We start from the raw sequence: 24,396 nt of genomic DNA, 5'->3' as shown, positions 1-24,396 counted from the left end.
GAACAGTCCATAATTTGACTAGACAGCTTTAAATGAAGAATGTCCGGAGTGTTTTAATTTTCAACTGACCTGTTGCATATAACCCGTCTCTTGTGTTTGGTTTAACTCTTGAAAATAAAGGTGTTTGAAGAGGGAAAAAATGCATTTAACATAGTATTACTTTTTCTTTTTTTTTCCAGAGACTCTGAGACATCTCTGGGACCTGCAATGACAAGTCAGACCAATAGCCATGCAGAGAAAACTGGTGAAATGTCCTCAAGGCAGTCAGCACCAAAAGTGCAGGTCCAACGATCTGTCTCCCGAGAAACCATCACTATTCATTTCTCTGCATTTGGGAAGGAGGAAGAAGAGGAGGAAGAGGAGTTCAAGGAATTTCTTGATGAGGAACTAGATGACCAAAGCATTGTAACAGCACTTGAAGCCAAGGAAGACCTCTGCTTTGAGCATACCGGCCATGATTTTTCTGGTCCAGCTACCTCGCTTAACGTGGCCAACTCTGCATCACTACTGTCCTCATCGCCTGCAGTTCTGCCAACTGCAGAAACTGTAAAGCTGATGGATTCTCCTTCCACATCCCAAGTATTCAGTGCAGTGCCACTAGTCCTGTCTCCATCATCACACTCATGTCATACAGTTAGCTTATCAGGTGCACCACCACCTGTGGAACAGAAATCCAGCCTATCGTCTTCCCCATCCTCATCCCCTTCCAGATCAGTTGTCTGCTCTAGTGGATCATCCACAGTTTCTAGTTCAAAGCCTTTTAAGGGTTTAGTCAAGTCCCTTTCAACAGATGTGGAACCAAAAGAACCCACCCCACCGATGCGACATAGACAGTTAATGAAAACCTTAGTGAAATCTCTGTCTACAGACACTTCTAAACAAGAATCTGAAGCTGTGTCTTACAGGCCACCCGACTCAAAACTGAACTTGCATCTGTTCAAACAGTTCACTCAACCTCGAGCTACAGGTGGTGATTCTAAAACTGCCCCCTCATCTCCATTAACATCTCCCTCTGACACTCGTTCCTTTTTTAAAGTACCTGAAATGGAGGCTAAAATTGAAGATACTAAAAGACGCCTTTCTGAAGTAATCTATGAGCCTTTTCAGCTGCTCAGTAAAATAATGGGTGATGAAAGTAGTAGCCACAGGCCCAAAGCCTTATCTTCAAGTGCTTCAGAACTCTCAAACCTTTCCAGTTTGAATGGCCATTTGGAAAGCAATAACAACTACAGCATTAAGGAAGAAGAATGTGATTCTGAAGGGGACTTCTATGGAAGTGACTTGAACCTGAATAAGAACGATCAGTCAAAGGTGGCTGAGGAACATGCAAAAGAGACGGAGACCAAAAGCTCTCAGTCTGCAAGCACAAAGGACATGAGTTCAAAAACTTCACTTGTACTTGAAAAATGTTCGTTGTCTGCACTAGCAAGCAGAGAGGATGAGGAGTTTTGTGAACTATATTCTGAAGACTTTTCCTTGCTAGAGTTTGAAAGCAAAACTGATAAACCTACTGAAACTTTGCTCGATCCTGAGATGACTGAGGAAAATGGTACTATGCTTAGTAGTGAAGATGAAAATAATCTAGATGTGCAACAGCCTGAAATACCAGTGAAAACTTTATACTTCTTAACACTGTTAGTTTATGCTTACTTTATTATCCCTCTCCCTGGCTACTTAAGTGGACTCTTATTTGGAATGGCCCTTGGATTTATGATAGCTGTCTGTGTGATTTGGCTTCTTACTCCACGTACTCGTGAATATCTCAAATTGCATAAAAGTATGAGAAAACAATGGAATACAGGAGCTCTAGACATCAAAGAACCTGAAATATTGAAGGTGAGGTCATGGCATTTTTTGTGTGTGTCTGTGTGCATTACTTGGGGTAGAAGTAGTAAAATGGATTTATTCTGAAGGTGTAAATCAGCTGAATTATCCCCATGTGTAAATAGGGGTTTAGGGTCAGGCAGCTTTGGCAGGGGCACAAATGGTTTAGTATCCAAGAATATGTAAGACTTTAGTGTCCTTAAGGATTAGTAGAAAACCAGAATTGCTTCAAAAGTGAAAGGGCAAATGGTTTTGCTGATGGATTTGAAATGATCCAGCTGAACTACTGAGAGCAAGTAGTGTTGGAGTTTAGCGTGTAAAACAACATTTGTTCTTGAAGCTGCACCTTGTGAGATGTTTTTCTGGGATATTTTACTGTCGAGGCAGTAATTTCTTTGTCTTGTCTGTTCAGTCTAAGCAGATTCAAAAGCGCTGTGTTCAAGTAAAGCATAGATAGGTGGAGAGCATATGGATTCTCCTCAAACATTAGCGTTAGAATGGGAAGAGTGGCGAAAGGGACATACTCATGGGTTACAATGTCTGTGGTTCTGCGTGCTGATATCTTGAATACTGTACTGTATAATATGGATTACAGTTCAGTAAAACGTGTGCCTGAGAGCTGTGTTTTAAATCAAGCTCTTAGAAAATTTATCCTCCCTCCTTTTTGCCCTTCCCCATCTCCACTTCTGGTTCACAACTGCAAATGGCAGTCGCTTCGTACATCTGGCATGTTGCTGTCTGTCCAGTTGTGATCTGTGTAACCACTCAGTTACTTCAGCAGCTTTGGGCTTCTTCTTTGTCCCTGTCCTCCCTCTCCTAATCTCCATCTCTGATGAATTAAAAGAATATTTTACCAGCTGCAGAATTCTGAACAATAAAGCATCTACTAGTTTCTGATGTGCAACAGAAGCATTTCAGAATGATAGTGGTACACCCTTCACTTGATGTCGCTTGCTTATCTGAGTATTTGTGAGTGCTTTCTTGTATTTGTATAAAGATTAAAGCCATCCTGAGCTTTCTGAAGGTGCATCTCCAGTTGTTTAACAACACAAAGGTTGCATGAATTTAAATTAAGACAGTATTGGTTATATGCTGTAGAATCTATAGTGTATTGATAGCTAATCCCATTATCTTTAGGTAACTGAAAAGTTAGAGAAATGGGATATAAAAGCCAACTTTTGCTGAATACGGGCAACAATTGCATGACCAGCCCTGATGCTAGCTCCCTTGATGTTCCCTTTTTTTCTTGAATGGTATGAGTTTTGGTCTTTATTTGCTGTTGTGAATGCAGACTGAACCCTTCTGTCTGCCCAGTCGATTTACCTGATGCTTACAAGTACAAATCTTGACAAACTCAGTTCTGTCCTTGTTAATTGCGTGCTGAGACCCTGCGTCTAAATTTGCCTTGATACATGAAAGCTGGTAAGGATCATGATACTCACTGTTGGCTGATGTTGAGCTGGCTCTTTGAGATGTTAGCTGTAATTCAGGAACCTTTAAACTGTATTTTAATGCTTTTAACCAGGAGATACAGTTTATGAGAATAGCTGTAGGCAAGCAATGAACTGTGCAGAGAAGTCTGTATGAATGTAGATTAATGTTTTATATGACCTGATAAGTATTTCTTGTGCTCGTTAACACACAAAGCAATTGTCCTTAATATGTAAAGCCCTGTAAAAGGGCTTTTTAATGCTTTGGGAGTTTAAAAACCAGCTCAGCTCCCATATTGTAGCGCAAGAAAATGTAACGTGATTTAGCAGATTGCAAGTTATTATTACCACATCATACAACAATTTTCTGTTTGCCTCTGTCAAAATGAGCACTGGACAGTTTAGATCCTCTGAAAAATGAGGCATAATCTGTAATAAAACTCACATGAATATAGGAAAAACAAACTTTATGCTCTTGCATAAAGGTGCTCGCTTCAGGACTTGTTGGCCTGGTATTCTGGCCTGAACTGCTTTCGTGCCATTATGATAAATGCTATGAGTAAGATCCCTTTATGGAGCTCTAGGAGCTGGGATTCTGCCAAAATACTGTCAGGCTATTTTTGTACAAGTACATGTGCATTCTCCCCCATGTAGATATTGTTTGAGAAGTTCATATTTCCCTGGTTTCAAGAAGTAGTGGCAAATTCCCCTCAGCAGGTGCCAAAATACCTGAACATTAATATCATCTCCCCCCAAACTGTTACTTTGCAATGTGAAAGAATAAAACACTTTTGTGCTGGTTAGTGTGTGCTTCTGTAGATTTGAATCAAATTACTTTTTTTAGTTTCTGTTCTTTTTACACTTACTTATTCCACTCAATTCTATGGTATTGGAGGGAGAACTCCCTGACCACCCAGCCAGAAAACGCACACAACCCCCCTGCATCTTCAACGTATATTTTCTTACTCCCTTAGTCTTCAGTTCTCTAGCTTCCTTTTCCTTTTTTTTTTTTCTCTGCCCACAGTTGTTTTTTTCCTTCTTTAATGCGTTAGGTTTTTCTAACTACCTTATTGGCTTTCTCAAGTGTGCATTCCCTTGTGTGGTGCTGGCTGATACAAAAGGGTTTAAGTAACAACTGAAATGGAAATGATAAATTTACCCTTTCCATTAGAAAGAACTTTTATGAGAAGACTGTCTTGGCAGTGCCTGCTAGAGAAATGAAGCTTTTTGAGCCACAGCTGTACAGAAAAAGGAGGCTTTTTACCAGCATGCTATTCCTGAATATCACTCAGGGGATTTCATGTTTGATAGTGGCCTCTGGCAGACAAACATGTTTTCCAGTTAAGGTGATGGTTACTTCTGCCTGCCTTAGACCTTTTTTGTGTCTTTAGATTTCCTGTCAATACAAGCTCAAAAAGCTGCATTACAGTTTTCCCCGTTTATCAAACAAAATACAATTGAAGTATTATAAAATACTGGTAATGAGAGGGATACTAGTACAATTAGTCTGATTTGAATGATCAACAGTCCTTCAAGAATTGTGGTGCTGGAGCATTTGATGATATCATTTAATGATAATTTATACTAATCAATCTGTTACTATCACTAAGAAACTCTGGGTGCAGCTATAATCCAGATTTGGGCTTGTATTGTGAAGTTGACTTGCTGATTCTTTTATTTATGTATTTGAAAATATTATAGAAGTAATGATTTTTATTTATTTTTAGTTGCAGACCTGGGCTATGCCCCCAGCCCTCTGGGTCCTTTGTGAGGATCTTTTTGCAGTTCCCCCCAGCCTCCCCTCTCAGGTTAAAGCCATGTTATGCCAGTGCCTGTGTTCCAGAGACCCGTGGGTTCCCCGAGGGCCAGTTTAGCTGGCAGCGCTGCTGTGGCAGAGGTGACACGCTGCGGTCTGAAAGCCAGAAGTTCAGTCTCTGCTGTCTAACGAACGGGCCAGATCCTGTTAGCGTGCATGTGGGTTTTTGAACAGTAACTGTGACCTTTGCTGTAAAAGCCATGCTGCCCTATAGTCTCACCAGATACTTGTTCAGGTTAGTTACCAGTCTGATGGTGAGGCGCTTTCTCCGAATTTCAGCTGAGAATTCAGAGCAACTGCTGACCTTTATAACTGGAGATCACAGGATCAGGGTAAATGGCAAGCAACTGCAGAGTGGCATATGACTATGGTCATTGTCCTCCCCGAATTACTAAATTTTTTATTTTAACAACTTCGCTAGTGCAAGAAAGACCCATCATACAGTCACTTCTCTCCACCACAAGGAAATCCATTGTTGTTTAGGAAAATTCATCTGTTGCTAGCTCGTTATGGTAACATAACTTCTCTGTTTAGATGTGTTACAAAACGGTTTCCGTAGGCTGTGAATCTTTTGTTCCAATTTGGTTTTGCAAAGAGAGGGGCGGAGGTATTTCTGCTAAAATTGCTCTTAAAATGCAGGAACTTTGGAATGAATTTTGGGGTTTCTTGGATAACCTCAAAAATAGTTTTTATGCTAGGTGAAACAATTTACAAAAATGAAAATGACTGAAGTAAGAAGGCAGATGGTGTAATTTCCCCCTTTAATGTTGATAGATATATGGGGGAAAAAAATTCCTGGAACTGGCACATGTTTTCGGATTCATTAATAGAGTGAAGAATCATCACTTGATGAAGTATTAGCAGGGGGGTTGGAACTCGATGATCTTCAAGGTACTTTCCAACCTAAACCGTTCCACGATTCTGTGATTTCACTCTCAGCCATACAATGTTTCTCTGTTACATAATAGCTTGAAAGTTGAGTGCAAAAAGGAAAGAATGTATCCTTAGAAATTAGGACACTAAACATTTGTGTACAAGGAGGGTTTGTAGTAATACAGTATGGTACCTCTTTCATACTGACTGTTGGCTAGGTACTGTCTGAAAATAAAACCCGAAGTATTTGAATTCAAAATTGTGTATCTTTCAGGTTTTGGCCTATGCCTCAAATACATGAAGCAGCCAATCTCTTCCTCGTATAGAAATTGCTAAGTAGGCTGGTACTTCAGGCAATAAACGTATTTATTTTCTGTTAATTCTAGATTTTGAATGGTCAGTGCCTTAGGCAGCTCAAAATCGTTAAAAGTCTTGGACAGGTTCTTCAGTCACTAATAACCTGATGGTTGTGCTATGAGAAGCAGCGTTTGCACTTCTCTTGGGTTTGTTACTTACAGTGAGCAGGGGAGGTGGCAGTATGGGGTTTGAGAATTGTATGTTTGGCAGATTATACAGCTAATCCATTTGTCTGAAGTGGAAAGCCTGGGCGCATGGTAGGGATCAGAAAAGCAGGTGGGACCTTCCAAGGCTCCCAAATGCTGAAAGAGAAATGGGACTATACAAACTGTTTGGGTTTGCCCTTTAAATTCAGTGTGTCTTGCTGCTGCTGGGAAGAAGGTGGTGATCTTCAAAAGGCTCTCTTCTCTGCTGTTTAGTTGTGTAGCATAAGGAAATCTGGCAGAAAGGCTGTTACTGGCACTGTTTATAGAAGAAATGGGATAGGGAAGGTGCTGGTCTAGTGAATGATATACTGGATGGATTCAGATTCCTGTGTGACCAGAGGTTCACTGGACTTGGTTAAATAACTTAATGTAGGCTGGGTCGTGCACCTTTTTATCACAGATGTGGCTATGGCATCTCAGTATGTGCTGGAGGAATAAAATTAAACATGACTGTAAGGGTATTGGATAACGGTCGTATAGCTGCTGAGAAGGTATAGCAAAGCTTGTGCATCTGATGTGTGTCCCAAGGTGTTCATGTTGTGTCTCATCTCTTGGCTTTTCATCTCTGAAGCTGCGTTCATTTTTACTTCTTACTATGGTACATGGCAGTCAAGAGAATGATGTGTAAATCACACCTTGTTTTCATTGCTACATGTCCTCTGTTCAGCTCAAGTGCTGGTGTCAGAAAACTCCAGCTGGTTCCATCTTGAGCAGGATGTTAAGGAAACATCAAATGTAGTTTGACCTTCCTTCTTGGGTGCCACACGTGCCTGGACGTTTCCAACCCTCCTACTGAAAATAATAGCTTCATAGCTTATTATGGTTATAAAAAGGGCTTGTGTGGCTAAGCTTTATATAAAGATCCACTTCCAACGTATCCCTTTCTCTCAGCTTGTGTGGTCTTCAGCTGAACAGCCTTACAGGAGAAGGCAATAAACTTCTGAGGCAGCAAATTTTCATCTGTACGTTTGCCCAGCTGCAGGCTCCAGATTTCGATGTCCAAGATAGAAATAGCTCGGAGATCTGATCTGGGGGGGCAGGTGGGAGTCTCTCCAGAGATCTGTGGGCCATATGGATATTCCAGTTCTGCACAGCTCATGGTGGCTTTAGGCAACTCACGTGATGTCCTTGTGCTTCACTAAGTCCAGCTGGAGTTCCTGACTGAAAATTAATTGCTGTCTGTTCAAAGATGCCTTGCCTTAATAATTTCTAGGAAGGAAATGGGATGTGCTCAAACATACATCATCCCTGCTGTGCAGAACCTTGATGGTTTATAGAAAATTCCTCGTGCATTGTATTTGTATATAACCCAGTGTAAGCAAAAAACGCAAATGCAAAGCTTCTTCAGAGACCACGTGTTGGTATAGGTATTTCTGTGTGTAAAAGAGATAGTCTGCTTTGGAGCTGAGCAAAGATGAATGACTTAATCTGTACTGAACATAAAAGAAACGCTAATTTATGTAGGCTTTTCAGGGTTTATTGTGAAAATGGAGCTAGATGTTGGACTAAGCAAAACATAGATATCACTGTTACTATGGCACTAGGAAAGGTGTATGCTGTCTACTTTGAGAAATTATAAGGCCCTGAAGTAAATGAGCATTAAAATAAATTTTACATTTCTATGTGTTGGTGGAAACTTCTTTAATAAGTTAGAATGTTGCAGTAATTTCTGGGATGTTTTGCATAAGGTAGTTACAACTTTTTTGTTTTGAAGAATACTAGGGATGCTCATTCAGCTCTACCCACTTCCCAGCAGCAGCTGTTCTCCTCCCCTATTATACTTGCCTAGGTATTTATAAAGATGCCATTTCACTTTATGCTTTAGGGTATATCTGTTTAAGCCTATCTTCTTTGCTTTCTGTTGACATTAATGAATATTGAGTATGCCAAACTAAGGTTTTGTTGTGCAGTTAGGAGTAATTATCAAAGTATGTTGTAGGGCAGGTTAAGAGGAGGAAAACTTGTCCTCCTTGAACGAGTATTCTGGCTTGTCTTCTGCCCCATTTATCATCTTTCATTTTCTGTAAGCAGGTGTTAGAGAAGAGGAGTAACATCACCCCCATGGTTAGAGTCAGCACTTACGGGCTTGTTATAGCAGGGCTGGTTTGTTTGTTTTCTGTTTCTTTCACTGCACAGAAACCAATGAAATTTAATCCCCACACGTAGGACTCCTGTGTTGTAACTCAGCAGTTACACAACATATTAAATGATGTTAAACGGTGATGGCACATTAAAACAAACTCCATTGTGGTCTTCCACTTAGTCCTTAGTTGTTGGTGATTAAAATGTCACTGCTGTCTATAAGCAGACAGACTGTTTGCTGTGCCTTGTCTGTTGGTGATTAAAATGTCTGTGCTTGCTGTAACAGATGGGCTGCTCTGCAGCATGCCCTTACTGGCTGCCTTGTGGCTCTTCCAGCGAGCCTGCATCTGCAGATCTCGCAGGGTTTCGTGAAGATGAAGTGGAAGAGCACTGCACTATGCACACAAAATTATTTACTCAGGAAAAATAATTGTGTGCTTGGGATACAGTCCTCATCTCATGCTCTGTCTGTTTGGTGCTACCTCACTTAGGGTGTTTGCTGCTTTGTTGTATTTGTACAGTAAGTGACATAACTTTGGCAAAAGCTTGGGTAATTATTTAAAACTTTGATGTACATGCTGTACTTGGTTTTCCAGCAGCTTGAAAGCCTGTTAAAAAGTGTTTTCTTCTCTAGGGATGGATGAATGAAATTTATAATTATGATCCAGAAACATACCATGCTACGTTGACTCACTCTGTCTATGTGCGACTTGAAGGAAGCACGTTAAGACTTTCAAAACCCAATAAAAATATTTCTAGAAGGGCTGTGTACAATGAGCCAAAGCCTGAAGTCACATATGTCAGCCAGAAAATTTATGAACTTACAGAGAGCAAGGTAAGTGTGCCTACTGATACCTGATTTTAACAAACAATACTTTGAAGCTTTTTTGAAATTTTGAGATTTTTTTCACTCCTCTAGTTTCATTTGCTGTCATTATGTAAATAAAATTGTTGTCGTGACTAACTTGCGAAAGATTGTGCTGGGGAGGAAGATTAAGCAGGATTTAGAAAAAAGGAACATATTTACACAGTAAAGGAAAAGCATGATTTTCCTCTGTCAGTTCAAAGCAGAAGTTAACACATGGGAGTTTAGAGAATTGTTCCCTGTACATTAGATTACTGTGTGACTGTTCCGAAGCTTATACCAAAATGCATAATCTTTGGTGGTTGTCTCTGTCCCAGGGCAGTTCAGACAACACTTGCATTTCACTTGAATGGAGAACATACATTGTATGTGGATGTAAAAGAGGAGAGCAGGAGGTGGCTGGAACAGGCACGGCTTGCTGTTGGTACCCACTGTCTAGGGAAAGACACTGGGATTTATGCATCAAGAATAATGCTGGGAGAGGTTTTCTACATATTATTTGCCTCCCTCAAATCTTTGAAGAGTTGCCATGTGAAGTTGATTCCATTGGCATTGTGTTAAGTAATACATCAATACTCCATTATTAAAAGAATGGATTTTTTTAATATGCTGCATCAATAGAGGGCCTTGGCAGTACAAATGTAGGAGGAAACTATGCTTCAATTGACTGTGGTAGTTAGAGGGAGAGATGGACCAAGGCGACGGTGAGGAAAACCTCCCTTTGTTTCCCTCGATCAGGATGCAAAAGGAGCTTGCTGTCAGCTCTGCTTTCCATTAAAGGAAGACAGTGAAAAAGATAAAACAAAAACTTAGATTCCTGCCTATTACAGATTTGTTTTCCCATAATGAAGACAAGCAAAGCTATCACATGCTACAAGAGCACTTGACTGACAATTGTTCTCCATGGTGTCTTAGAAAAATTTCCAGTACTTCCTCCTTCCCTCACCCCCAATTGGGTGCAAAAGTGCTGGTGCCTTGAATATAATAGGCAAATTACGGCTATTCTTCAAGGTATTTGCCCACAATTTTTGGAGAATGCGGGTAAGTTCAGCCTCTTGATTACAATCTTTAACTCTTACTACTCTTCTCATTGCTTGCATTGTCTCAATTCTCCCTTAATATTCTGAATTTAGAGTTCAATTTATAAATAAAGGCATAAAATCACTTTTATTCCTTGATTCTCACATACTCTGTGACTATTGCCAACTTCAAACACTCAATTTCATGTGCTGGGCCTGAAAAATGGGGTTTTAAAGCTCAGTTTAGATTCTCATTGCCTACCCCATGGTCACAGAAATAAAGTTCTTGTTTTTTCTTTTTTTTCTGCATAATTATGAGAATAAGATCTTTTAAATTAAAACTGAGTTTCTCCACATGATTGTAGAAGTCTAAGCTACTTGAGTCGTCCTTGTTTTAATTTCAAGGCTTACCAAAGACCTAGTGACAGCAGTGGATTGGACATCAGTAAGTTGGACATTAACAAATAAGTTAAGAGTCAGTTAAACTCAGCAGATCCAATGTAGGATCTGTATCTCTTTTGTTCCTATGTTCTTTATGTGATCACAGAAACATAGAAGATACAATTGAAAAATAAGTTAATTTAACCCTTTTGTTTATCCTTCAGATTTCCCTGGTTCCTAAGAGTCTGGCACGAAAACGGATTTGGAATAAGAAGTACCCTATTTGCATTGAACTTGCTAGACAAGATGATTTTATGGCTAAGGCCCAGACTGATAAAGAGAACACAGAGGAAAAGTTATCTGCTGAAAAAGTGGACTCGAACAATGAAGAATCCAAGAAATCTCAGGATGGAGCAAAGTACGCTAGCCAAAAGGATCAAGTGCTTTATCTCTTTGGAAGGACTGGTAGGGAGAAGGAGGAATGGTTCAGAAGGTTCCTTCTCGCATCCAAGCTGAAGTCTGAAGCAAAGAAGCTATCCAGTTTATGCGGGAGCAAGCCAGGTATTCAAATTTCGTATTCGAGTAAAAGTGCCTATTAAAGGAAACAAACCAAACTTATGTTTTCCCAGTGGTAGTTATAGCAACTGTGGAGCCATAGTGATCTTTACAGACAAATAATACTAAAGACACTCTTCTGCTCCTTATCTTGGCTTCTCATTCCCACCTTCCCACCTTGCCTTTTCCTCTCTTGGCTATATATTTGGCTATATGGCCTCAACTATTCTTACTATTTTTAGGCTATTTTATGTGAATTCACTATTTTTCAGTGACTGTAACAACTCCTGTAATTTATTTTAGGAAGAATTGTTCAATCCTTTTTTTCCCCTCTCTGTTCTGTTGGAACTGATGTAAATATTTGCAGTATTAGACTCAGTCCTCTTATTACCTGTTCTTCATCTTCCATCCTTCCTTCCACTCTAAGGATAAAGAGCTTTTGCAAGGGTTAATGTTGCAAGCAAACACTTTATGTTTAAATAAAAAGTATATATCTGGACCAACAAACATTCTACAGTATTGATCCAATGTTTGAACTATTAATTTAAAACCGTCCTCTGATATAATTTTAAATCTGAATGACTCATGCTTTTCTGTCTTTATTTGCTGAGAAGCTTTTTAAAAATTGGTTAACATCATTATTTCTGGCACATAACTTTTTGAAATGCATATGCAAAATGAATGGCTAATTAAAATTCTAATAGTTACAAGCTTTTGACAATCCTTTTAATTGTAACAGCCTGTAATTAAATTAAAAAAAAAATTTAGTTATAGATACATTTTTAATCACCTGACTTTTATTTTAGGCATTTCCCAGCAGGGCTGTTGGGAATTCTGCCATATGTTGTACATATGTGAGCGTTCATATTTAAATATGCTATTGATCAGCTGAGTTTTCCAGTCCCACATCCTGCTGAGTGCTGAGTCATACCAAATATTGACTAATTTGGGTTTAGGACCACTACCTAATTCCACTACTGCGTGCTTTACTTTTACCCTTCAAAATGAGAAAGTGCTACTCTGGTCTTTTTTCAGAGTGAATTATATCTGTAAGCTAGTTTTGTTCCTTTAAGTGTTTGATCATACACTCTGCTATTTGTCTGTCAGATTCCTTTTCTGTTAAACAGATATTATTCCTTTTAATTTAGGGATCTTGCCAACGCACAGTAGAACCGATAGTCAATCTGGAGTTCTCACACATAGCCGAAGCAGCAGCAAGGGAAGCGCAGAAGAAATGGCATCCCAGACGAAGCACAAGGATCTGGCTGGCAATGTGCGGCAGAAAATGCTTCTGGACTACAATATTTATATGGCAAAGTGTGTTCCGCATGAAAAGAAAAGCCCTTCAGGTAGTCCAGTCCTCAGTGCAGATAGCAGCCCTACAGCTGTGAAAAAGGTAATATTTTTCCCCCCAGATGACGGATCAGTAATGGTGATGTATTTTATCTTGTTAACTACTACTTTAAAAATTAGTTATGTAGAAAGAAAAATTGATTTCTTCAACTACAGGTTGGGCCTAAACTTTTTATAAAGTAAGTGTTGGTTTTCATGCTTGCCAGTTCCCTTTTTACCACAGTTTCTTCTTAACGTAGCATACACATTTTTAATTGATTTGGTCTGTGGTTGATTGAACGTCTGTGGTTTTTCTGACTTTTGCAGTGTCTTGTATGTAGAAGATTGTACAGCTGAAGGCAATATGGCTGTAGATTTTTTTCATTAGGAGTGCACAGGTGTGTCCTAAAAAACATTGGTCCCAAAAGAGCTTGTATCTTATGCTTAAGATTAAAACAACAACAAAAAAAAACAACCAAAATTCCATAAACCTCACTTCCCAATAGTATTTAAAAGTTTTTTTTTTTTCTGTGTATATACTAAAGTAGATGGAACTAAAAGCATATTTTTGAGGTCCTGGCTTGTTGAAACAATTTAAGTGGAATTTTTGGTACTTGGTAGTAAAATTGACCTTCATTTTCTGCTGATTGTGGGGAGCTAAACACCTTCTACTATTCCTCAGTGCATGTGAGCACCTGATTGGGACAGAATTGTCATATAACACAAGTATAAGTTGGATGCTGTTTGTAGCAATTTTTTGGTGCAGATATTAGACTATAAAATCCGTTTTCAGTGCCACCTTTGGCTTCGGTCATGCACTCTGGTTCACATGAAACAGTGCTTTTTGTCCTGGACCTGAGAACTCTTTTTCTGTTGCACATTTCAGAAAGCGCTTAACCTCTTTAGTTCTTCTCAAGAGTGACTTTCTGGCCTTGTTGCTGTGAATAGGCTTAGGAATTTGCCTTTAGTATGTATCTGATGGTCTTCTGCCTGTGGCTTTGATGACAGTGGGACAGTTTTTACTGTAGTATAACTGCTGCTTGGGTTGATTGGGGGACAGAAATAGTATAGACTACAGCTTGATTTGGACAGTCTTGCTCAAAAAAGACATAAGGCATAGATAGATGGAATGTATGGCTTCCATTTTTTAAATGTCTTTTAAAGCAATACTAAATGGCTGACGTGTTAGTTTTATGTAGTACATAGCAGTGTAAGAGTAAACAATGTCTATAACTAACTATTCCTTTGGCCTCTTGGACTGCATTTGAATCACTCTTAATAAACAGAACCTTAATATTAAGTACGACACTCTTAATAAAATGGATCCTTAATGTTAAGTATGATCACCATTCATTTAATTCATGTCATGCATCTTTGTTGCCAGACTTCCATACAGTGCCCAGAAAGGAGTAGTGTGCCATGGTGTTGCATGCGAATAAACACATCTTGTGTTCCCCCAGGAAAAAGGATATTCTGGCCCCTGACAACCCCTGAAGCAGTGATGAATTTGCTGCTGAATCTGGCACGTGTCAGAAATCATTCTATAAATAGATCAGCAGTGCTGGCAGGAAACTTGCGTCACAGCAGAAGCTACTAACCCAGCAATTCTGCGTGCGTGAGGCTGCAGCCATTGGGAGCAGTCGTTGCCAAGAACTGGTATTCAGAACTGTAACATCTACCTGACTCCTCTTAGAAAGCACTGCTTTTCTGCTGGCTTCAGGATTTCTGCCTGTAATAATGAAAGGCAAATCCTCTTTTCATCGCAGGCAGTTGAGAGATGTTAAGTACGTTGTCTTTCCATCACGGAAACCTCCTGATTTTAATTAAATACATGATAGTACGCACCCAAAATTATTTCAGCTGCCTTTGCTTTCATGTCTATAGTCAGTGATGCAACATCTGAACATATATCTCAAAGTGTTTTGAGACCAAGACATAATCCTCTTGGACTGTAAACAAAACCTTTAATGCAGCAGAAGGAACAATATGGTTTCCTGAATCCTATATACAAACACTGGAAGGAAGAATTTGTTTCCCTTTACTGCATTTGTTTATCATCTGTGATGTTTCTGAACTGGATTTAAGGATGTAAGATTGGGTCTTGCTTTCCTATTTTTTAATAAAACAAAAGAAGACTAGAGTAGCTGTTCTTCTAGATCCTGTTGGGAAGAGTGCCTCTACTACAGGCACATTTCTAAGTCTGCACACTCTGGGCTTATCTGCTTTTTCTGCCAGAGGTTAAATTACTACAACTTTCTCATTTCATTGCCAGAGGTTAATCTATATCTATGTGGTCTCATTCACTCTGTTGCATGTCAGGATGATGACAAGCAAGCTCATGTCAGGCCAGCTGATGTGGTTGTAAAGCTGCTATCTGTGCTGAGCATTTAGTGTTCTTAGATAACCCGGGCTATAACACTGAACTTCCCAGTGTAAATGAGGCCTTTTCTGACCTTAGCTTATAGCATTTATAGAGCTGAATAACCTGCTCTGTGTTTTCAGTTACCAGATGCCCACGTGGAAGCTGAAGAAGAAGAACAGGAGGCCTGGGTGAATGCTTTGCTTGGAAGAATATTTTGGGATTTTTTAGGAGAAAAGTACTGGTCTGATCTAGTGTCAAAGAAGATCCAAATGAAACTTAGCAAAATCAAGGTAACTAATCTGGACTACATATTCCTTATGGAGGAAAACAAACACATAGTCTTTGAGTTTTAAAATGGTAGGAGAAACACTTATTTCTCACCTGTATGTAAAAGACAAGTAAATAAGGTGAGGCAGAGTTCCAGTTCAGCTTTGCTATCCATTTCACAGTAGGATCTCTACATGTTAACTTTGCTGCTTCAGTTTCAAATGAACTACTGCTGGGTTAACTATTTGTGTCTGTGAAGCTTTTATGTAAAAAGTAGAAGTATTATTGTATTTACTTTGAGGATAAATAGAACTGCTTATAAGTTATGAAATCTGCTTTGGGAAATAGTAGATTGCCTTTAAGATGGAGGAGATCAGGGAACCACAATTCTAATGTACTCCTGTTAACTTCAGACACACACTGCTGGCAGGAGAGGTCAGTGGGAATAACAGTCAGGGAAAGCGCTGCCTATGGGGTGATGGGATATAATTGTGCATCAACTGCATAAGCTTAAAGGGTGAGGGGAGAAGTGATGCTTCTGAATGACTTCTGGGTCTTCCCTTTGCATTCTGTAACTTCTGAACAGCAGCAGTTAATCACAGGGCTGTTTAGCTCCTGATGTTTGGGGAGGAGTTTGCCTGTTCCTAAAGGCAAAGGAAGATGTAGTCTTGCTGACAAAAGCTCTGAAATTTAGCTGCCAGCACCAGCTGTGAGATAGTGTTGCTTGCGCTTTTGAAAATAAGCAGTAACCTAATTCTGCCCTGGCTGCTTCCACAATTGTAACAGCAGGGTACCCAAACATCTTACTGGAAACAGTTTAAGTGGGAAGACTGGGAATGGGGAATGGATGTATTTTTGATAGGTTAAAGCACTGTCTGTTCACAGGAGATAGAATTTCTATCAATTAGAAATACAGTAAGTAGATACACAAATCATTGTAATTCTGTGCCTCTATTATAGTAAAATTATGATACAGATTTAAAAGCTAATGTACTATGAAAGAATTTGCCAAAGACAAAAATAGCTGAGATGTTGATATAACTGCAACTATAAAATATGTGATTAAATTTAAAATCCAAAGAAGTCTTTGATTTTTATTCACAGTAAAATAAGATTTACACTTCATTCTTGAGCTTTTTACATGCTTTGACTAAAAAGCATGCTGGAGGTTTAAGGTCAGCATCTCAACTTCAGCATAGTTTTAAAAACATTCCAAGTTCAGATGCTGAATCTCTCCCTAAAATATTATTTTGAAACTGATAACTGCAAAATCCTAAAATTGCAAGACATTTGTGTAATTGTGTTTGTTTCTTTCACTGGTGAATTTTCAGCTCAATCCATTCCTTAAGTTTAATGATTTTTCTTCTCTCAGGAAACAATCATTTTTGGTTCCATAACGTGGATTTGATTTTTACATTCTGTTCTTTCAGCTGCCATACTTCATGAATGAGCTAACTCTAACTGAGCTTGATATGGGGATAGCAGTGCCGAAGATCCTTCAAGCCTTCAAACCTTATGTTGATCATAGAGGTAAAATACATGCTTCCTCTTTTGGTTTTGCCAGGTTCATGCCTTCATACCTGTGGAGAACAGAATTTTGATTTGTTTATCTCCAATAGTAGTAGCATCGGGCTTGGTATAAATATAATTCTAAAGATATGGAAATATGATCATGTGTTTCCACTTGAAATAATTACTGAACTAAACTAAAATTTGTAGGCAACAGAGATGCAGACCTGTATCTGATACTCTGTCATGGACTACAGAGAGCAATGCACATCTCCTTAAGACTGATCTGATTCTGTACTGTAGCAGGAACCAGGTTTGGCTCTCTTCAAGAGAAGTTGCGCTGTTCTGAAAACAGTGATTCAGAAAGTACAATTGTAATAACTCAGAAAACGAGAATACAGTGTTGCTTTGAAAAGAAACTTCAAAATACAGCATCAGTTTATGTTCTTAATGTTAAATATGGAATTTTTTTTTAAGCTGGATAACTTTCACACTGCTGCTTTATGAATCAGGACTGTTTTATTTTTTTTTCTTTTCTTTCTAGCTTGCATATGGTCACAGGAGTATATCTGAGGATACTCTTGTCACTTAAGTAGTTTCACAAAGTTGGGTTAATGTTTCTTAGCTTCAAAAGTATTTGTTCTGCATGCTGAAGAGAGAGATATCCCATCTTTCTTCTAATTTTAAGTTGTTTCTGAGTCTATTAAGGGTTTCTTAGCTTGTCTTGTCTCATTCCATTCACTCTTTTATTACCATATTGTTACTCTGGGCTGGAGAAGTGGAAAAGAATTATCTAACTGAACGTGGAGAAGTTCCTAATTGGTCTAAAGGGAAATATTTCCTTGGAGGATCTGTTGAGGTGCAGCTATGGATTGCATGGCAAACAACTTAGTTTTGTTTTAAACTGCTCTTTTAACTCTTAGATGAAGATATCGAAATAATTTCTAGATGGTGCTAAAACCAATAAACTGGTAGTGAGATGGCAGGATTTTCATGAATTTACAATACTTGTTAAGAGCCTCTGGAGAGGCTCTAAATTACAGGCCAGCAACGAGTCAAACTTCAAGTCTCAATAGCATATTTAGAACAATAACAATAAACATGGACAGAGCAAAGCTTGAAGAGATAACTAACTGCAAATCATAACAGGATCAATCTTCGCTAGCTCTCCTGTGCACAGTGTTTCTAAGTGAGGAACAGAGTATCACGTTTCTTTATGTAGTATCTTCTCAGAGCGTGAGGATGTTGAACACACAGCAGGTATATGGTACCATGTCCTTTCCTGCAGTGCTGGCTAGAGGAGATTGCAGTGCTGAACTCAGTGGGTTTGAGGGGGGGTTCTATTCACTTGGGTGGTTTGTCTCTTCAAGATCTTAGTTCCGCTCACTGTTCTTAATGGTCAAGCAACAGTAGTTCCCCAGGATGGAGAATTTGTGGTGGAATTCAGCTGTGCACAGTATTAGATAACGGGCCAGTTTCTGCTTAGAAGCAATTTAGGCTTCATCTTTGCTCATACATAGTTTGGACCTGGTCTTTTTAAGGTTTATTTAACTGTAGTTTTGATGTAAGACTCATTTGTCTGCCACTCTTACTGCAGTGCTCATTAACTCAGGTGAACAATTAACATCAGACTTTTGCAAGAATACCAGATGCATGAAACTTAGGAAGAAAAAAATAAACTTTATCACTAATATTAAAAAGCATTATGCCACTCAAATAACTGACTAAAAGCATGAGAAGGTTAGTAAGCTCTAACCTTTCCCTTGTGACAGTGTGAACAAAACAGACTTTGGGGAATTATTAAAATTCTCTTGGACATGCATAGCGTTAACTAATGCTGCCTGTTGTTTGCAAACACTGTTGTTTGCCCTTATCTCACTCAAGACTTACAACTTTAGGGGGAAAAGCCTTATCTCTATAACACTGGGTACTTCGCTCTAAACTTCTTGAAAGTATGTTTTCCACTGAGATTTATAAACAAAGCATGTTTGAAAAGAGCAAATTGTTTGGTTGTCATGAGGAACAAAAACTGTCTTTTAAGAGAAATAAAAATTGAATGGATGGAATAAGCTCATGTGCAATCGGTATTCAGGGAACTAAAACATATTGCTGCTTTTTGTCATATGCTTCCTGTGTGGGACAGCGGATTTTTCCACAGTACTTAGAACATCCTCCAGCATTCCCAGTAGTGAAGTGGCTTCATCATTTGTAGAAATTTTGTTTTGAGTTACAGAAAACAAAGTGAAAACTTCTTAAAATAATTACCTGTATGATGCTTGCCAAGTGGTTTTGTGATTTTTTTTTTTTTTTTTTTTTTAAACAAATTTATGTTTTGGGGTTCTGGTCAAAGTGTTTCCCTTTGCCTAGATTTAAACATTTTTTAATTCCTTTCTCTGTTCTCATAACTTTAGTTGTAACCAAAGACTGTAGTTCTAAGTCATGAGATGGGATTTAGGAGACTGCTGAACTCTTGGCTTCAATTAATTGCCAACAACAGCACTGAGAACAATTAACTCCTTCAGTTTCTTGTCAGTTAAACTGTGACAAGCAAACATTTATGGTAGAATTTGTAATCCTTGTAACTTCTTTCATGTTGTTGAATGACATGTGAACTCTTAGTATCTGAGTTTTTAAGAGCCTGCAGTGACTAATTAATGGAATAACTTGTTTTGCTATTGTACTTAAAAGAACATAAATAAGTAAGGGGATGATAATGGGAAATGCTTGTTTTCATAAGGATAAATGTATTTGTTGGTAAGTTGACCTATGAATAAACCACACATGAAAAAAAAAAACAAAAAACAAAAAACAAAACAACCTAAAACTTCAGGCCAGTATCCAGAACGAACACTTTTAAGAATTTCAGGTAGCTTTTTGTGAGGCTTTAGAATGCAGTTGCTAATTGTGATGAGGTTTTGTTTTATCCATGTTTTTTTACCAGTGCTTGATTACAAGGAAAGTATTTTTTTATTATGTGGCTCCTCTGAGTAACTAAATTTGTTAACAGACAATGTTAGAAAAAAATATTGTTTCTGTTAATACAGTCCTATTTGGGTGACAGCATATGCTGTATTATTTACTGTATTCCTGTCAAAGCTAGGGAACCAGATAACTCTGAATAAATTGTACCATCTGCCCAATTTTTCACCCCCACTCTCCCTCCCCTACCTCTCTTTTTCCCTCTGGAAAATGCATATGAATGTTTTCTGGCCAGAAGGAATTTTCCCTCTCAGTAATGGCATCCTTTGCTTAATTTGATCTACTGTTAAAACAACATTGACATTTGAAGCATGCTGACTCATTGGTTATCCAAAAGGTCTGTTTAGCTGTTTTCTTGTTTCTGATGATCTTACTGCTACTTCATTACTGTAAAGAGGAAAAATCCATATAAACTTGCGCTTGAGTTCTTGTGTTTTGTTTTAGAACAGCAGTAGAAAAAAATGTATGATGGAAAAGAATAATTTGGGTTAGTAAAGAAGCAGCTTGCCTTCAGTACTGCTTCCAACTTGTAATGTCATAGTGCATCAATGTCCTGGTCTTTGGGAGCTGTGTGTATTTCTGTTAATATAAATAGGTGGGATTGTGGGCAATGCTATTCTTCTGATATGTTTTTGCGGAAAAGCAAACTAGTTGTTCTTTAACTGAAAAAGTGTGTCGTCTTAGATCACAAGTGGTCTTTCTAGATCAATCAAACCCAAAGAGTAGTTACTGTTAATTGCTTCCGAATAAGTAAATAAAAGTAGACTACATTAGTGGTTGATGTGCCAGATACTGGTAGGGCATATTGTGTGCAGCTGTGATGTCTGGAAAAGGAAGATGCGTAATCTGTGTTTAGTAACGTCTGATTTCTAATCTCTGGATCACAAATACCCTACAGCGCTTTTTATTCGATGGGACTGCAGGGTGTCACTCAAGAGGCAGGACCTAATCTTGCTATTATTCCCAAGATCATTCTTTTGGTGATGGCAGTAAGTGATAGTCTGCCCAGACAATAGGATTTAACTTAATACCACACATCTAGAATTGTTCTAAGTAATGACCCTGTTTGCTGTGAGTCACAAGATGAATGTCTATAGCTGAGTTCCTGAGCAAATCTTTTCATACTTCTTTGATACACCATTGTTGAAAGAAAAAGAGACTAGAGGTTGTGATGTGTGACAAGCAATATTGCTCTGGGATTTCAAGTTTTGCTTCATTTGGACAGCATAAGTAGTAGAGAGGAGTGTCCCTATTACTGTTTGGCTTGGAGCAGTACTGTAAATTGTTTTGAAGTGAATCCCTGTCTGTATTCTATTTTCTTTATCTTGATTGAGATCTCTTAAGCAGTTTAGGTATTCACAAATCACACGCCTTTTTTTAGATCATTAGGTGTACTCACCAATCTGTTGTTCAGCATGGCTTTGATTCATATCTGAACATTCAACTTTGTTCCGTAAGCTTAATGTGAACAGAAGACTTGCTTTGATAAGCTTTTAATTATTTGTGAATTAATGACATAATTGGTTGGCAAAAAAGTAAGATGTATAAACTTTTTTTAAACAAGTTTTGGCTTGACATTAAAATAAAGTGATTGTGACGGTTCTTAAAATAACATTTTTTGTTGTTAATTTTAGGGCTTTGGATTGATTTGGAAATGTCCTACAATGGATCTTTTCTAATGACCCTAGAGACCAAGATGAACTTGACCAAACTTGGTAAAGAGCCCCTTGGTGAAGCCCTTAAAGTTGGAGACATTGGCAAAGAAGGGTAAGGTATTACAATGGTAGAATCAAGCGAGAGCTTTCATAGTGAAAAAGTGACATTTTCTTTGTGTGTATGCAGCTCTGGCTCTGCAGTAGACTGAAGGGAGTTGGGGAGGGTTGCATACATGTGAGTGTAGAACTTGGCCTTTTGTGCAACTTTAATGTTTGATTACACCATCAATAATTGTCTTAATAAAAGGCTTTTGTAGTACAATCTTTTTGCATATATATTTTAGTAGGATTTTAAAATATTCTGTGACTAAAATTTATTTTGTCTTATGCCTTATTTGGGGTCTTATCTGGTAAGACTTGAATATTGGAGATACACACAGGCAGATATAGAGATAGGCACATGTAACATGCTACTACAGGATGGTACAGCTACAGCTGTAAACCGTGTAATAGTAATCAACTACAGAAGGTAAATAGGCTGTAATTGTTACATAAAGACTTTCCAGTAGCGTTATTGCATCTGTTTACCTGCTATGTCTAAGTGAAATGCATTATAGATGAACTAATTAGAAAACACGCATACTGTAACTTACCTAACTTGCATTTGTGCTTTCCCTCATTTTTATGATGTTGTTTGAATTTCATTAATCTGTCCATTTGTATTAACCTGGTGAGTGACACTGGTCAAATATCCATCCTGACAGCTGTGGAATGTTAATTCTCTTTGTGCTGTATTCTCTTTGTACTTAAGAAATCTGCAGTCGCTGAACAATAAGTGATCTCTGACCACTGCCAACAAATCAAGAAAATATTCTTTAAATCCTGCCATTTGTTGAGATATAAGTAAAACGTTGTGGTCTTTCAGAATTAAGATACTAGATGCTTTGTATACTCACGTCATAACTCTGACCATTTATTCTGAGATATCTTACAGCGAGTAATACTTACAGCAGCACGACATTACAGTGCAGTCATGACAAGAAAATAAATGTAAAAAAAACTAATGGCTGAATGATCTCATATGCTGGTAGAAATTCAGAGGATTTAAAATTGACCTAGATTCTCATTGTCGCTGCTTGAAATAAATATTTCTGAATCTACATCAGTATAATTTATAGATGTGTTTTTTGTTTGGTTTTTTTTTTTTTTTTTTTTAATCCCTTTAATCTTGTCCACCCAGACAATTGGGGATAGAGAAGGAAATGTCCATACAAATCAAATTCTTGCTTTTCTTCCTCATCCCTTCAGGATCTTCTTTGTGTATTTTTATATCTGTCCAGTGCAAGAATGGCCTCAGAAATAATTAGTTAATGCATTGATTTCATATTTAAAAATCAGCTTGATTCTAGCTGAGCAATAGGCCCACAGCAACGCAAATGTAAATGTCTGTAGCTAAGCAACCAATTACTTGAAGGTATAACCATTAACTGTATTGCTCCCTGCACATGGCTGTGATGTTTCAAATGCTCAGGGCCAGGTACTCTGTCAGCTTTATATAAAGAGCAGTCTGATGTATTCTCATCTGAATGACATTTTTTTGGTTGCTTGTTTGTTGTTGGTTTTTTTTTTTCTTAAATACAATTGGATATTGTAAACAAACAAACAAATTAAAGACTGAGTACTGTAGAACAGTTTGATTCTCATCTATGCTTTCCATGGTGTTAGTTAATTTTACTGGGGTTTTTTAATTATCCGTTGACAATTTCTGTGACAAATCAAGCTATTGTGCATGTGCTTGCATCCACGATCATGTTGTCTGTAAGTGATGCGTGTTGGTTGCTTACGCTCATTTCGATCCCTCAAGAGTCTAGAACAAACCGCCTCGTGAGATGCAGTAACCGCAAACGCATGTGGAAGGCATCTGCTCATCCAGAAAAGGAGGGGGGGGAACAGCACTGAGTTTTAACTGTCCTTGGATATTGTCAGTGTAAAGCGAGACAAATGGTTGCAGCCTATTCTATCGTTGCTGCTGCATTACTGTTTGAAATACACGTGAAGTGTGCTCTTACACAGTTTGATAATGCTGTCTGGTATGCACTCTTGGGAAAATGCAGCTCTCAAAAAGGGTGGAAAACTATTTAATTGCAATACAGTAGCAGGTTCTACTATACTGGAGATTAGGCAAATACAGGCAGCCTAACCCAAAGTTACTGCAGTTTCGTACCCATCAGTCCTTTCTGCTGTGTTGTACCATGTAAAAACAGAACGACAAATGGCAATTCATAAAATATTGTGCAATCTGCTCAGGAACAATACTGTAGCTCCAAAGTGGTTTTGTGCCAATGTTTGTGTCATATAAATAGTCCATTGTATGCAGAGATCCCCCGAAATCTCACTCAAGCTTATTTATTGTTGCTTTGTTTAGTGTGAGGAAATCTTGTGGTCTTAGCCAGTCAGTGCGTGCTTGTGGAGGCGCTTTGGAGGGCCCCATTACCGGGCAAATAAAACACCTTCCTGTAAGAAGGTGACACCTTTGAGAGCCTTAAAAATGCACTGGGCATGCTTTGAACTGGGTGGTATGACGTGCACGGGAAAGTGAAGTGAGGTCACACCCAGGTAGAAAATGTGTAGTTTGAATCTGACCTAAAAACTTGAACTTCTCCCTGAGAAACAGTTCCAGCATTGCTATCTGGGCCAGTGACATGAGCCATCCACCACCCCCCGAGTCCTCAGGGAGGTGGTTCAGTTTGGTGTGCTGTTTCACTCTTCTGCGGGTACAAAATGCATCTTTGGGTACAAAGAGGTTTACGATTCTGATTCCATAGCCTGGGTAGCAAATTCTAAAAAGTGTGGGGAGGCCATGGGATCACTGCTCCAGTTCCTA

At 38.6% G+C, this 24,396-nt stretch overlaps 1 protein-coding gene across 2 annotated transcripts in view; it reads left to right on the top strand.

Annotated features, from left to right (window-relative positions):
- Positions 1–24,396, top strand: part of TEX2 (testis expressed 2) — an 84,909-nt gene that overhangs the window by 53,261 nt on the left and 7,252 nt on the right. For both annotated transcript variants that reach the window (XM_082491964.1, XM_082491965.1), the window contains 7 exons: positions 180–1,836; positions 9,223–9,423; positions 11,078–11,414; positions 12,557–12,804; positions 15,243–15,392; positions 16,800–16,899; positions 21,492–21,624. In XM_082491964.1, coding sequence (XP_082348090.1) covers positions 208–1,836; positions 9,223–9,423; positions 11,078–11,414; positions 12,557–12,804; positions 15,243–15,392; positions 16,800–16,899; positions 21,492–21,624 — 2,798 coding nt within the window. In that variant the 5' untranslated portion in view covers positions 180–207. The remainder of the gene's footprint in view (positions 1–179; positions 1,837–9,222; positions 9,424–11,077; positions 11,415–12,556; positions 12,805–15,242; positions 15,393–16,799; positions 16,900–21,491; positions 21,625–24,396) is intronic.

Source organism: Vanellus vanellus, assembly GCF_965231255.1.
Source record: "Vanellus vanellus genome assembly, chromosome: 17".
In the NCBI taxonomy this organism is placed as follows: domain Eukaryota; kingdom Metazoa; phylum Chordata; class Aves; order Charadriiformes; family Charadriidae; genus Vanellus; species Vanellus vanellus.
The sequence above is the reverse complement of the archived record's forward strand: the minus strand, read 5'-3'. Positions and strand labels throughout refer to the sequence as shown.